At 46.7% G+C, this 15,541-nt stretch overlaps 1 protein-coding gene across 1 annotated transcript; it reads left to right on the forward strand.

Moving 5' to 3' along the window:
• Positions 1-640: 640 nt before the first annotated feature.
• On the forward strand, positions 641-3,632 carry fzd7a (frizzled class receptor 7a). The gene has a single exon (XM_047047572.1). It carries the CDS (start codon positions 1,161-1,163, stop codon positions 2,841-2,843), a length of 1,683 nt encoding a protein of 560 aa, XP_046903528.1. The 5' UTR covers positions 641-1,160; the 3' UTR covers positions 2,844-3,632.
• The last annotated feature ends 11,909 nt before the right edge of the window (positions 3,633-15,541 follow it).

Genomic DNA, 15,541 nt, shown 5'->3' on the forward strand with positions numbered 1-15,541 from the left:
GAGGGAGGAATTCAATTATGTGGTGTTCTCATTGCCACTGGGAGCAGGTTTGGCCATGTAAGGTGTGAACAACTGCAGTCTCATCACAAAGTGACCCATCAGCTTTTAATGATGAATACCAAAGGTCAAGATAAGGGTGAGTTAAGGGTCCTAGATGGCCTCTGTTAGTGGCGACCTGCATAGAACAACTGCACAGTCTGTTCTTGGTTTAGGACCTTTGGGTTTGTGTGAAGGTCACCCCCATTTGATACAAGCAGTCACACTGGTCCTGTGACCCAAATATTCATGATTGCAAACCAACAGTAATAATAATTGACTCACTAAACCTATTTGAAGAGAAGTGCAAATTGTGGTTTTGATTTGTGGTTTTGATTTCAATTCAATCCCACTCGTTCTCTCTATATACCTATACTGTAGAGCCTATATGAGAGAGAGAGAGAGAGAGAGAGAGAGAGAGAGAGAGAGAGAGAGTGAGAGAGTGAGAGAGAGAGATGCATATCATATCTATGTGCTTTCCCCAATCCAATCAGGATGGAGGCTCTTTAGAAACCGAACTGTGCCATTGGTCCAGAGAACATGGTTTCCAGGTGCCCCGCCCTTACATTTTACGGCTTGTGAATGAGGGGCATCTAGAAACCGACGTCACATCATTGTGTGCTCTGTATTCGCCTCTGGAGCTCCAACTTTTCAGTATCCAACCAGCTACAGACAGAGAAGTCGCGAGCAGAACGATCGTAGGTCAAAACTAATGGAAATTTGTACCACATTTTATGATAGGGCTTTTGCCTAAAGACACGGACACGCGCCCAAGACTCCTTGCACGGACTTTAAATGAAAAAACTGAAGTTTCTTCAGTCCACTGATTCATAGAAAGAGAAGTAACGAAGGGTCTTTCTCGATCTGATTTGTGAAGAGTAATCTACAAAGAACCCAAGACCCTTGAGTCGTCATGCGAGTGCGGCCACCACGCGCACGGTTTTGTGGACTAGCGTGAGCTGTTTATGGTCTAAAAAGAGACATAAAACACTTATTGAAAAAAAGTTTCATACTCTTTAATCTGAGTTAGAAAAGAATTGTTGTGTTTTTTATTTTATTTTTATACAAAGCATCGGGTATTTTTTACACCAGACTTCCTTCAAAGTTGTTTTACCCTTGCAACTATGGCGGAGTCAAAGAAATCGGACCAGGCATTTACAGCTGCTTTTGCACTGATGATGGTGAGTGCGCTTTTCCCGTTGTGTTCCGGACAGTATCACGGAGAGAAGGGGATCTCGATACCCGAGCATGGCTTTTGTCAACCCATTTCAATTCCCCTCTGCACGGACATCGCCTACAATCAAACCATTATGCCGAACCTTCTGGGCCACACAAACCAAGAGGACGCAGGGCTTGAGGTCCACCAGTTTTACCCATTAGTAAAGGTGCAGTGTTCCATGGACCTCAAGTTTTTCCTCTGTTCCATGTACGCACCGGTCTGCACCGTGCTCGAGCAAGCAATCCCACCGTGTCGCTCGCTGTGTGAGCGAGCGAGACAGGGCTGTGAAGCACTCATGAACAAATTCGGATTCCAGTGGCCGGAGAGACTCCGCTGCGAGAATTTCCCAGTTCACGGAGCAGGGGAGATATGCGTTGGTCAGAACACGTCGGACACTGGCAGCCCCACTTCATATCCGACACCATACGTTCCAGAACTCATGACCTTGCCGCCCAACATGGGTCGCCCGGCCAGTCCACAACAATTCTCCTGCCCTCTTCAGCTGGAGGTGCCCACTTATCTCAACTACAACTTCATGGGAGTGAAAGACTGCGGCGCGCCGTGCGAACCCACAAAGCCCAACGGATTGATGTATTTTCGTGAAGAAGAGGTGAAGTTCGGACGTCTATGGGTTGGCATCTGGTCGATTCTATGCTGTGTGAGCACCCTGTTCACGGTGCTTACATATCTGGTGGACATGCGGCGCTTTCGGTACCCAGAGCGACCCATTATCTTCCTCTCCGGCTGCTACTTCATGGTGGCCGTTGCATATGCGGCCGGGTTCTTTCTGGAGGACAAAATTGTGTGCATTGATAAGTTCAAAGAGGACGGATACAAGACGGTGGCACAGGGCACCAAGAAAGAGGGTTGCACTATCCTCTTTATGATCCTCTACTTCTTTGGCATGGCCAGCTCCATCTGGTGGGTGATTCTGTCCCTAACCTGGTTCCTCTCAGCTGGGATGAAGTGGGGGCACGAGGCCATCGAGGCAAACTCTCAGTATTTCCACCTGGCTGCTTGGGCTGTCCCAGCCGTGAAGACCATCACCATCCTGGCCATGGGACAAGTGGACGGAGACTTGCTCACGGGTGTTTGTTACGTGGGCATCTACAATGTTGATTCCCTGCGTGGATTCGTCCTGGCACCACTGTTTGTCTATCTGTTCATCGGGACTTCATTCCTCCTCGCTGGATTTGTGTCCCTGTTCCGGATCAGAACCATCATGAAACACGACGGGACCAAGACGGAGAAGCTGGAGAAACTGATGGTTCGTATCGGAGTGTTCAGCGTCCTTTACACCGTTCCAGCCACCATTGTGATAGCCTGCTATTTCTACGAACAAGCTTTCCGGGGACAGTGGGAAAAGACCTGGCACATGCAGACGTGCAAGCGTTTCGCCGTGCCCTGCCCTCCAAACAACTTTGCTCCCATGACACCGGACTTCACCGTCTTTATGATCAAGTATTTGATGACAATGATTGTCGGCATCACCTCCGGGTTCTGGATATGGTCGGGCAAAACGCTGCAGTCTTGGCGAAGGTTTTATAAAAGACTGAGCAACAGCAACCAAGGGGAAACTACAGTATGAAGTAGATAATTGGTCACAAATGATTATATCAGTAGGTGTGTAAAGCCAGGATATGCATCCTGACGTTTTAAAACAAAGAATGATCCTTGTGGATCATTATGTGGTCTCTGAATGGACTTTGAAAAGCGAACTATCAGAGCGCCGTCTCCTACCTAACTTACAGGCCGGAGCCACCGGACTCCTTGATTCCAAGGCAGATGTGAAAAGCTCAAATATGGACACGTATATAGTGCCGTTGGACCAAATGGTCCGTGAAATTAAAAATTACGTTGATTTGATCAATTTTATCCTATTTTTTTGCGCATGTTGGTCAACTAATTGAAAAGTAGTAGCCTACTGCTGGGTCAATGTAACCACATGATTTACGACACATAGGCCTACAAGTAATTTAGGGCCTCGTTATCTAGGCCTACAATTTCAGGCCGCCATGTCTATAAAAAAGACTGAACATTTGCCTTACAGATTGATTGTCTCTTTTATTCTGTGTGGTAATTTGTTTGACACACAGCCAACCAGTGACAATCATGCATATTTGTGTCACTCAAAAGTCAACATGGACATATGTTTGCAATGTATTGGTATTGGGATAAAATATGCATGTGTGTAGCTGTGAAATTATGCAAGCTACTATAAGCGACAGTACAGGACAAACTTTGTAAATACTCACTTTTTCCTTAAAGAATATATGTATTTATGAAGATAATCTTGCTTTTTTACTCAATTTTTAAATGCAATAAGAGACCGTTGGTATCTGTACAGTTTCACTGAATAAAGTGATTAGATTTTTAATACCTTCTCTTGTGATTTGTGTGTGTGAGTTTGGTTGTTCTATGTCCACATACTGCTAAGCTTCATCTCTGGGACTTTGATGCCACCTACAGGGCACTGTAGCAATGTAGTTTGACCGGTAGATCAGTCTATTGTTATGCAAACTAGAAGATAAAAAACCGAATCAAGATGGAAGAAACGTTGTAGTTCATAGAACAATTGATGGAGTGTGCGTGTTTAGAATGTACCTTCTGAATTATGTTTATTATGATGTAATAAATAATATGATTATGATGATCTAACGAGTGTAGTGAGGCTCAGTATTTATTTTAAATGTATGTATGTACATATACATATATTGGCTATCCCTTGGTTGCTTCGTAACTCTTTGCTTAGTTCAACAGACCCTTCCTCACGCCCGCATGAAATTGCTAGTCACACATTCCATTACAGGGGGAGGCAGTATAGAAATAGAACAGTATTTCCCTGACCATTCCATCCACACAAACCACCACATACCCTACATACCCCCACCCCCCGTAACTTCATATACCTTCTGTCACAGTTTCAGAATACTTGATCTACATGGTTACAGCACAGTGGTGGTGTGGGTGAGTTGCTACCACGGTAACAGAAACAAAGTCAGTCAGGCCTTACGCTGTACAGAGTTACTCATCAAATCCTAGCAACAGCAACACAGCAAACATTAGCAGTCCAGCACTCTGAGTCTGTCCTGGAACCTGGGTGGCCATTACTTTGGACAAGTTTTTTCCATAGTCATCACAGCATTGGTCAGTTGCAGTGCAATGCAGCACAACTCGGGTAGGAACCATGCTTGACGTTGTTGTCAGGATTCCTTTTTAGAAGTAGATTTTACTGTCAGACTGAAACAGATTTTACGTTTAAATTTTGCTATGGCATTTTACTGTATGTATAAGTTAAAAGCTTGAGAGGGAACGCTTTTTTCTGTGTTGTACCAGGCTGAGAAATGATGCTCTGATTGTTCAGACTTGGGATGGACAAATCACCAGTGAAAAAGACAGCTTCTGCTTTATAACTACAGCTCTTAAGACACAACCAGCACTGGGCTGAGGACTGAGAAAAGGAAGACAAGAAAAAACGGTGTAGAATCAGTTGAAAGAGTACTGGTGGGGTTGCTGACAGAGTATCTGACAGGACTGGTGCTATGAGAGATCTCACCCTGTCTCTGCTCAGCCGAGGCTGTGGTTTAGTGGCTCGCTCACATCACGACAGCCAAGATGGCCGTCTGGAAGTTTGCTTTGAACCTGAGGTGAAAAAAAACCCACAAATGTATTTTCAAACTTTTCCTCAGGTCTTCAGGGACCTACTATAATGTTGATGATCCTGACCATTTATTTCAATCTAGGACTACTACATATGGAAATCCCATCAGCCTCAGCTCAGGTTGTCCAATAGCGGGCGCTTTCTGGGGGGGGCGGAACCAGTGCCTCCAAAGACCTACAGCACTAGGAGAGGACCTCTCTTCCTGTACTCTGAGGACCTGGCTTCCATGACAACTGGCTTGCCAGAGGCCAGCAGGAAGAGGCAGGTCTCCCAACAGTCCAGACAGGAAATGGATCTTCACCTGCACACTCTACGGGACTTGACGGGGGCCATATTGGCTTACGGAAAAAAGCGGGTAGGAAACAAGTTATTATGAGTAAAGTCCAGATAATGTCTCTCTCCCCACCCCAGCCTCCTCCACCTTTCTGTCTCACACACACACACACACACACACACACACACACACACACACACACACACACACACACACACACACACACACACACGCACACCACACTGTTCTAGTCTCAGTCCCTTCCAGTACTTTTGCCGTTCTGACCCCAAAGTTGACACATTCTGAACCAAGGGAGATGGATGGAGGGATGGAGCGAGTGAGGAAGTGAGTAACATTATTTCTCCTTCATGTCTCCCAAGATAATCCCCCTGGCAGACCTCAGACACATATCTCATAGCACCTGGCCTGGCTAGATAAGGCTGCAGTCTCCGCCCTCTCTCACACACACAACGCTCTCAAGGTGTCTCCAATTTCCCTGCATTCCCAGTCAATCAAGCTGCCAATTTAAGTGTAAAGCGTAGCTTGACCTGCTCTGAGAGTGAGCTGCAAATCTTAATAAAGTTGTCCCAGGGGCTTTATTAGTGAACGCTCCATAATCCAGCCAATTCCTGCCTCTTCTGACTATCTCTTAATGTGCACCAGACCCTCAGCCTATGCACGTTATACTGGAGTCTGGAGTAATTCTTCTTTTCCTCCCTCTCTCTCTTCTTTCAGCTGATTTTGCACATACACGGTGAAATTACCGTCTGCAGAAGAAGGAATTGGAGACTGATTATAGAAGAACTTCTGTGAAACGTTGACAGACACCATACATTATTTCTCTGCTTGTGTTTATGTGAAACTCTAGTCATCTTTAGCAGTGGTCTTCAAACCCTGGTCCTTGGGGCGCACTGTCCTTACGTTTATATGTTCCCCTGCTCCGACACACCTGATTCAAATGAATGGATCGTTATCAAGCCCTGCAGAAGCCTGATGACGAGCATTCATTTGAATCAGGTGTGTTGGAAGAGGGAACCATATAAAACATTCAGAACAGTGGGCCCTGAGCATTAAAGACCACTGATCTAGAGAGTACACGAGTATAGCCAGTTGATTAAAGGATGATGACTATGTTCGGTGTGTGTGTGTTCGGTGTGTGTTCGTATCAGTGTGTTTGCATCTCTGGTCTATGGGTAGAGAAGCTAACCAGGCAATATCAGTGTCTAGAACGTTCCTGAAGTCCTGTCAAGTTTGTAACTTCCAGCCATCTTCATCATCTCAACAACAGCTATCAGAGTAAATCTAGGACAATCAAACACAGCTGTGCATTGCCAGGGACTTGTCATATCTGTCAGTGGAGGATGATAAGCTGGGTAAACAAGCATGATAAACTAAAGAAAATCTATTTAGCACTATGTGAGGGATATAAATTATGGAAAATAAATTATTTGATATCATGACAGAATGTTTACATACTTAGGGTTTTTGAAGGTTGCCAACATCATCATGTGGATTTGATTCAGCAAATATCCCAAAGATTAGTGCTGGAGGCAACATCAACACTGTAGACATGCTGAATTTCTGCTCTTCACACCTCAGGGGGCAGGACACATTATTGAGACTGTTTCTCCTGCACTTATAGATAACTGCTTTTAAAAAAAAGTGGAGAGTTTTGGGGAAATTATAGTCAAGGCAACCCTCTCTGTATAGTTCTCTCTCTCCATCCGTCTCTCTCAATTATTTTCTTCTTTCTGCCTCAGCTCAGAGGAGGTACTGCCTCAGCCACCGACCTCCCTTCACTCCCCCTGCCAACAATTCTTGACCCCCTTCCACCCTCCAGCAAGGTGTCTCAAGCCCCCATCAGATCAACCAGGCAGCCCAGGCCCATAGCCTCACAGCCTGCCAGGGAACCAGGCCCAGGTCCCCCTTCTTCCCCAAGGCACCACAGACCACCTACAGGTCTGGATCCTTTGCCATCAAACAGGTTCTTATCACCTAGAACTGAAATGATGGAACCAGACAGAACACAGCACTTGACATCACGTAAAAGCGCAAAAGTGGCCAGCAATGTCATGGAGGATTGCGAAGAACGTATTACAGAAGCAGGTAAATGTACTAATGGGTGAGCAATTATTCAAAATAAAACAAATCAAAACCATCAGTTCTCTATTAGCATTGTAGACTGCAGCAAGCTCTTTGTACGTCACTAGCCTTGTTTTCAAAGACATTAGACTTGGCATCTAGATCAATAGTGGATCTGTTCTTTCAACCCAGGGCAAGGTTAATTTAGTTAATCTGAATCAGTCTTTTACAGTTGGTCTGAATGGCTCCAATTTATTTCACTAAAAGTGCAGAAAATTAGTTTTGCCAGAGAGCACACAATTACATTTGTATGTCGTACTATGGCAATAGAGAATGTCATAGAGTTCCATTAATGTTATTGGACAGTTTACTGCTTTCTTAGTATCTTTGTCTTCCCTTATGTTGGGTATCTAAAACTTTGCATGTAAAAATACAAATCTACTATTCTAAGACAAGTGAAGTTGATGCAATAGTGCACTTGTATAAAACAGAGCGAATAGCATGGTTGAAAATGTGTCCATTCTTCTCGGGCACATTTTCCGGAGAACTTAAAACAAAACATCTACTGAAAGTCTTGGGTATATTTGCCCCAGGTTGGAAGGAGAAGGAGGCCAAGGACTTGAGGAAGTTTAAGGTGGTGGTGTTCACACCCAGGGTTCACATGAGTCCCATGCCAGAGACAGAGCCTCCTTGGCAGGTTGATGGAGGAGGAAGGCCCCCTGGCACTTCAGCAAGCTGGGTGAGATATGTCTATGTACCTTCCATCAACCTCAGAAAGCACAACAAGACTGTATGGAAACAGTTGTGTTGTAACATTACTGACTGCGATTTTAGATCAGCAGTTTTGGTCTGTTAACGATATTACATTTACAGCCTTATAATGTGTTCTCTTTACCTAATGTTATATAATGAATTATCTGATCAGATAAACATCGCACAGGAAGGTCAGCATTCACAAAACAAGGAAAAGAAGCGATTTCCTGGTTACAGGTCCAAATCTCCCTCAGTCAAAGAAGGAACGTTGTGATTGGTACAGTTAATCACAACCTGCTTGTTAAATGCAATAACCCGACATGTAACTTCATTGTGGTGATGTGCATTTGATTCCATGTTGAAGGCCTTGCACATGCAGCCTGACTGCTCTCTGAACAGCACCACAAAGGACCCAGAGGGGGTGGGAGTCTCTGAGATGGCTGAAGAGAGGTGCTATCCTCTCAATACGGCTTCTGTGGACACCTCCTGGGCCTCCAGTCGCCCATCCCTCATCAACTTCTACGGCGGCCATCTTGTTGGCGTGCGACACAGGCAAATATGTAGGCTCAGTTGTCATTTCACCAATGACCTTTCCCAGAAATGGCCTAGCTAGTGTATTTCAGCATGTATGTCGATGTGATTTTCTACCAACTCAAGTCAATGCGGTGTCTGTTTGTTCAGTCCGACTGGCTGGAGTTCACAGCTGTGTTCAGAGAGAGGCTCCTTCCTCTGACCTCAGCCTCATGCTCCCTCCACCCTCTGAGGCCCCTCAGTGTTGTCTTCCTCCCGTCTCCCTGGCTCCTCTGGTCAGCCAGGGACAGGGCAGGGAGGCCCAGGCCAGAGTAAGCATTCCATTCAATTAAAGTTACGCAAACTCAATATACTCAAATGACTGAGTTTTTCTGCAATTATGGAAGTTGTATGTGTTTTTTGTTGTTGTGGAATGGATTAAGAGTGAAGTCTGATAGTCCAAGTTTGTGTTTGTGCATTAGCAGGGACTGACATGTGATGTCGGGCTGCTGGAGCCAAGGGAGCCAGGCCATCATCTGCCCACCATCCAGGAGGGATGTGTGAGACCAGGGGGGGCAGTCGGTCCAGCCCAGACCCAGTCTGAGAGGACAGAACACCAGAAGCTGCTACTGCTGCCGCTCTTAATACCCGGTGCTGGAAGTAGAGGTGTAGATGGAAGAGGAAGGGGAGGAGATGGAGAGAACAGTGGTGGAGAAAGAGAGAAACATAAAAGACAAGAAAGAGAGAAAGAATATGTAGGAGGAGGGGGTAAAGCCTTGCCCCCTCAGAGAGTCCCTCGGCAGGCAGCAGAGCAGGCTTGTGTCCTGCTGGAGCCAGAGGAAGGTACATATCAGAATCAACACAACACTGCGTCTTACAAAGACAACACAGACGTTTCAAAAAAGCTTGACATAATTTGCCTGGTTAAAGGTCATACTTGTCCCTCACCCAGAGTGTCCCCCTCCTCTGGGAGTGCTGCCCCCTCTGGCCCGGAGGCAGGGCCCAGCCAGACAGAGTTTCTTGTCCCAGTACAGACCTGACCCCCAGGATGAGACCTGGGAAGACCCCAGGACCGTGGTCCGGGGAACCTTGCCTCTAGAGCTCAGAGGTGAGCTACTTCAGCAGAACTGCCCCATACCTCATTGTCTGCTTGGGCGCATTTGAAGTACAGTACATTGGGATCAATGTTGCGCTGTGGGTTTTCAGAGGGACAGAAAGACCAATCGTGGGGTACCTTGATCATGGGTCCTGATGGGGAGATCATTCAGCTGTCCCTGTGGGACCCCAAAGCGGACACTGGCGATCCGTCTCATCTTGATGATGTCACACGAGAGAACGGTACGATGATGACTCTCGTATCTATCAGCAGTTCACCACTGTGTGACCGTTGAGGCATCAGTATCTGAGCCGTGTGTGTGTCTGCAGCTCTGCATGTGCTGTCCTGTGAGGGGGAGAAGCTGCCATGGATCCTCCTACTGCAGCCAGAAGCGACTGACACCGACAGACAGGCTTGTGAGACCACAGGCCCGGCAGGTAATGTTGTACAGACTCCAGTCAGATGACAGACACAAGCTGGTCAGTGTAGTGAGACCACAGACACAGGTCAAGGAAGAAGGTCTGAGCACAATCTTGTGTCCATTAGAACATGATGTACTCTAATTGTTTCACAGTCAGCGTTTTGGCTGTGGTCAAGATGTTCTATGCCAATACGCAATCACAAGCTCATCTGTTTTTGTTCAAAACAAAAGATAAGATGAGTCGAATGAAGACTATTTTCCAGTATCCCATTTCTGTGTAGGAGGACTGACCGAGGTGAATCATCATTTTAGTTTGCAGAGCAACTTAAACCTTTTAAGACCGACCAAAAAATGTGCTGGGTGTGGTTTGGCTTCCTAACACTGGTGTATATTCTACTCTACCATGTACAGTCAGACACACACATATATACTCTTATTCCACTCAGTTCCACCAGCGTATCTAAACGACAGTCCGGCCTGCTCCCCTCCCCCGCAGCTCCAGCTTCCTCACATCTGGTTGTTTTGACGTTGTAAGGTATCCCACAATGCCTTGCAGGGAAACGTGATACCTGCAGGCCGGGTTCTTATCCCCGCCCTGGAGGCTTTGACTGACAAGGCCTTGTGTTTTCTCAGCCTTTATTTCTCTCCCTCTCCCTCTCCCTCTCCCTCTCCCTCTCCCTCTCCCTCTCCCTCTCCCTCTCCCTCTCCCTCTCCCTCTCCCTCTCCCTCTCCCTCTCCCTCTCCCTCTCCCTCTCCCTCTCTCTCTCTCTCTCTCTCTCTCTCTCCATACCCTTGCCTTACATTCTCTTTTTTCCCCTGCTCTGTTTCCGTTACCTTGTCACCATTCAGAAAATCACCCTCCACCTCACTCCCCCTCCAACCCCACTACCAGCCAACTTTCCTACCTTCACCCTCACCCCATCCACCCTTCTCCCCCCAAACCTGGGCCCCCTTCAGAAAAGGATAGTTTCTAAATAAAGATTCTTGTGAGCAGAGGACTTTATCAGACAGGAATCCAGAACAAAGACCTGGCCTCAACTCAACAGTTCTCCAGAGCCATCTGCTATGTGGAGGGATGCGTTCATTTTATTTTATTCACTTTCGATAACGTTCCTTTCCTCACTCAGTCACATCACACCATCTTGATCAACTGTCCGTGCCTTCTTACCACAGTCAGAGATAACTGACCAGCTCACACATACAGGGAGGGTAGACTTGTTAAAGTAGATTCATGTTCGCTAGATAACCAGAACCTTCATAGAGAACTCACTTATACAGGTTATCCAGAGTTAGGCGGTTGACTGTCCCCTCTCACCATCCCTTCTTAGGGCCCCCAAACCCCCTGCTCTCCAGCCTGGAACAGACAGCTTTATGGATGTCTGCCCTGCTCTGGCACTGACAACCTGCTAACAAGTTTGTCACCTAAAATAGATGGCAGCACCAAGGTGCCGGTGCTGGCATTTTTTATAGGCCACGTTCAGATGGTGTGAGTTAACAGGCAGAATGTGCAGGCTCTTGAACGGGGCGGAGAAGAAAAAACACGGAGACGGAGAGGTGTGATAATGTTGTCATTACTGTGACATCATAATGTTATGTGCCTTCTATACAAACTCTTCGCTATGAAAGGGTAAGCTGCAACTCATGAGTGACTCCTGAGATGCCGGTGTTGTGATGTGTCGGTAAATCCTAAATGCCCCAGACGATGACGAGGAGGAGAATGTCCATGGATGGGGATCTCCTTGTTCAGCATTGAGATGTAGAACCAGAACAAGCAGCCCATAAAATGTTGTAGCTGTCTCTAATCACTGACGCACAGCAACCAGCAGCCTTTAGAAGTACTTGGCCTGCATCCAGACAAGAGATTAATACACAGCACAACTCTAGAGGTTGGTTACATTAAGGTCCATGTTTTCTCCCCTATATAAATCCAGACAAAGTAGGTCTGCCTGGGCTCAAATCTCCCTCATCCATCATAGCAGTCTTGTTTACCATGAGGGGAACTCAAACCGTGTGTAGCACCACAGGGAGAAATATGAACCCACTTGGAGTTAGATAGAGCCTACAAGAAAGAATGCATACAGTCTCTGCAGGACTGGGAGTCTGGTCTGTGTCCAGAGAGAGAGAGACAGAAAGAAAGAAAAGGAGAGAGGCTAGGTTAAATGCTATTGCCTATGTCTAACTGTATTCTTCATGTGGTTTCTGCTCTTCTGAGGAAAACATGGACAACCAGATGAATGCAGTCCCATTTTCAAGTGGAAAGTAGCCAGAGGAAAATTAATGAGAACGTTTGGTCACTTAGGCTAGCCACTGTTTACAGTAAATACGTATTAATTAAGAGTTAAATGGGTCTATACATAATGGTAGGTCTGAACTTGGCACCTTTTTGCTGTCCTACATACAACGTCCCCCCCCTGACCTGGATCTGTGGCACTGGGTTCCACAGGGGGGGTTGAGGTTTAAGAAAATGGTGAAAGGCACATTCTTGTAGCCATTACGTGGGATTTGTGTCATAGAGAATGAGTAATTACCAGAGTTCTGTGGGTGTTGGGGGGGGCATCTGCAGGATCAGAGAAACTGACAAAGTGAGGAGGGGGGCAATGAGCTGGGGGAGGGGGAGGGGGTATGAGAGGTTGGCGGAAAAGAGGAGGGATGGGAGGACGGGCTGGCGTGGTGGAGGGGGAAGGGAGAGAAGAAAGGAAAGAGAGAAATCAAGTTAGTGGGAGCTGGCGAGAGAGGAGTGAGGTACCATGGGGTTTAATGAGAGGGCAGGGGTAAGAGAGGGAGGGTGAGGTACAGGGGTTTTGGGAGGAAGGGCTGTAGGGGTGAGGCAGGGAGGGTGCACGGAAGGGTGAGGTAGGGAGGGGGACGTCGGGGAGGCCTGGATCCTGTGCAGAGGTTTCACAGTGAAACACATTTCCCCAAGAATGTGGAACAAAGTTTAGCGCAACTCTCCCGGGGCCAGGGTCGCTGGTGCGTAACCAGAGCCTGAAAGACAGGAGAGAGGTTTTCTCCCTCCCTCACTCCCTCTGTCTTCTACACACCCTTCCTCTCCCCCCCTTACTTCAAAGAGGCCCTGGAACCCATTAGGACAGACAGACACACCAGAAAATAAACTGTCTGTCTCTGTCAGGATACATGGGGGATACAACATCCCTTGTCCCCTACAGACTCACTCTTTCTTTTTCTGTGTGTGCGTGTGTGTGCACATGTGCCTGCATGTGTGTATTTGTGAGTGTGTTTTAGTTTCTCAATACATTTACCAAGTGTCAGTTTCAGTCATCCATCCCAGTCATTCACTAGTCTTGTACACTGCTGATGCTTTACAGAAAGTCTTGAGTTTCATGTGTATTGTCTGTTTCACAAAGTAAAAACATGAGATGGGAGCTTGAGTGAATACAACTTACGTGAATGTTTCTCTTTGTCAGATTTACTTAAGAGCGGAAAGTGATCAACACATGAACACTGTATTCCTTTTAATTCCTTTGCTGTTACTGGCTCAGTGAGTTGTGAGTTGCTCCATGGCCAGTTTGCAAACAAAAAATGCTCCCAGGTTGCCCCTCGCAGGTGGAAAAGCTGTACTACAGCAGTCAGCCCACAGCATTGTACTCAGTCTCACTGTTGTTAGTTAACTTTCTCATGTTCAAACCATGGAAGAGAAGATATTTTAGAAGAGAGATGCAAAAGAAAGCGTGTACGTGTCAACAGGTATATTGTTTGGGACAAACGGCCTACAGGCCTTCAGCCGGTGTGTGATACTGTTCACTTCCTGTGGATTTCTCCAGATCGTCTTACAACCGCTTGTCTCGTTGGTGGGAACCTCTCAGCACCAACACTCCCGTTTCCTGAGGGGACAAAGATGAGCTTGCCTCCTCTTGTCTAAATGTTGTTCAAACAAGACAGTAAACCGCCAAGCGAAACTCCCTCCAGAGAGAGTCAGGCCCAGTCCGTAAACAACTCACAGACCCTAAGGCCTGCACACTTGAAAAATATGAAAAGGGATACAGATAAGCATTGTAGACAAGCTCCATCTTGTCTCCTTGAGGTACCCAGAGCTGAATGCTGTTTTCTGGACAGGGCCTGTCTCACATACAAGTTAAACCTCACATCCAGGTTAAACAGTTGTCCATCTCTCTCAGACTCTGGGTTCTTGTGCTAGTGTTATTTGTCGTCTTTCCAGTCTGTTAATGATCCTCTCAGGTCAGGGGTCAGCAGGGTTCAGGGAGGGGTCAGGTCAGCAGGGCAGAGTGGCGTGGAATGTCCTCCTGAGAATTCCATCTACAGTCACGTTCCAGGGCTAAAGAAGGGTTTAAGCCTGTGTGTGTGTGTGTGTGTGTTGACCCTGTGGCTGTGTACACAGGGACAGCAGGGCTGTGCAGGGGAATGTAGATGTTTACTGATACCTGCTGAGAAGCAGTAGAGAGGAGATGTTTCAGAAGCTCATTAATGCCACCCTGAACACACAAACATCCTGTCACACTATATTCTTAGCATGTTATTCTGTTTTGTGTCTGTTTCAGGTGAGGGGATGAGAAGGAACCCAGAGGCCATCTTACCAAACAAAGATGCAAGTCATCCTATCCCAGTGGTAGGGGGACCACGTCCCTGGTCGAGTTATATGGCCACTCGTGTTTACAAAATGTTACACGACTCTCTGTTTATAAAAGGGATGAATGTTACTCCCTAGTAAGTGATCCATTGCATTGTATTGGTTTACCTTTGGCTACAAGGAGGAAAGTGGGGCATAAGGTTACATAGAGGCCCAATGAGGTTAAAGTGAGGCCCTCTTGCTTTTTTACACACACATGCAAACACAACTTCCTTTGGGTGTGCACATACAACCAACAAAAGAAGGCCTTATCATTGTAATCTGTTTACATTGTTCTCTTCCTACTTTGCAATGCTTTGTTGGAAGCAGCCAAGGACTGGAGTCCAGGGTATTCTTGGAGACCTGCAGCAGAGAGGAGAGAGACAGGCACCTGGACACTGGTCTCCCTCTCATAGGGACAGGACTAGACAGGCACCTGGTGCATATGTGAGTTAGCTACGTTTCAGGACAGACCAAAACAGAGGCCAAAGGACCTGATGAAGAAATGCTCTGGCTTGAGAGATCTGGGGAATAAGGAAGATAATGTAAAAAAGAAAAATGTATGCATTCATGTGCTTGTGTCCCTTTATCCAGTACTCTGACAACCAACCGACCACTAACAAAGCTGAGGGGAACATATCGGCAGCAGCTGTCAATGGCAAAAATAACTTGGAGATGACCAAGGAGGAAGCCAGGGAGGACTCAGGGCAGGATGTCAGGAAGAACATGAAGAAGGAGGCAGTGAAGAAGACATGGAGGGAGATGGATCAGGTGAAGACAAATCGGGGTCATCGACAGCCAGCTACTCAGAGCAATCAGTCATCCGTCAGTCATCAGGCAGGACAGGAGACTTCCAGTTCAGGCCATCCGGCATCTGAACAGGCCAACTTTAACCCCAACCCCA

Source organism: Hypomesus transpacificus, chromosome 23 (assembly GCF_021917145.1).
Source record: "Hypomesus transpacificus isolate Combined female chromosome 23, fHypTra1, whole genome shotgun sequence".
Lineage (NCBI taxonomy): Eukaryota > Metazoa > Chordata > Actinopteri > Osmeriformes > Osmeridae > Hypomesus > Hypomesus transpacificus.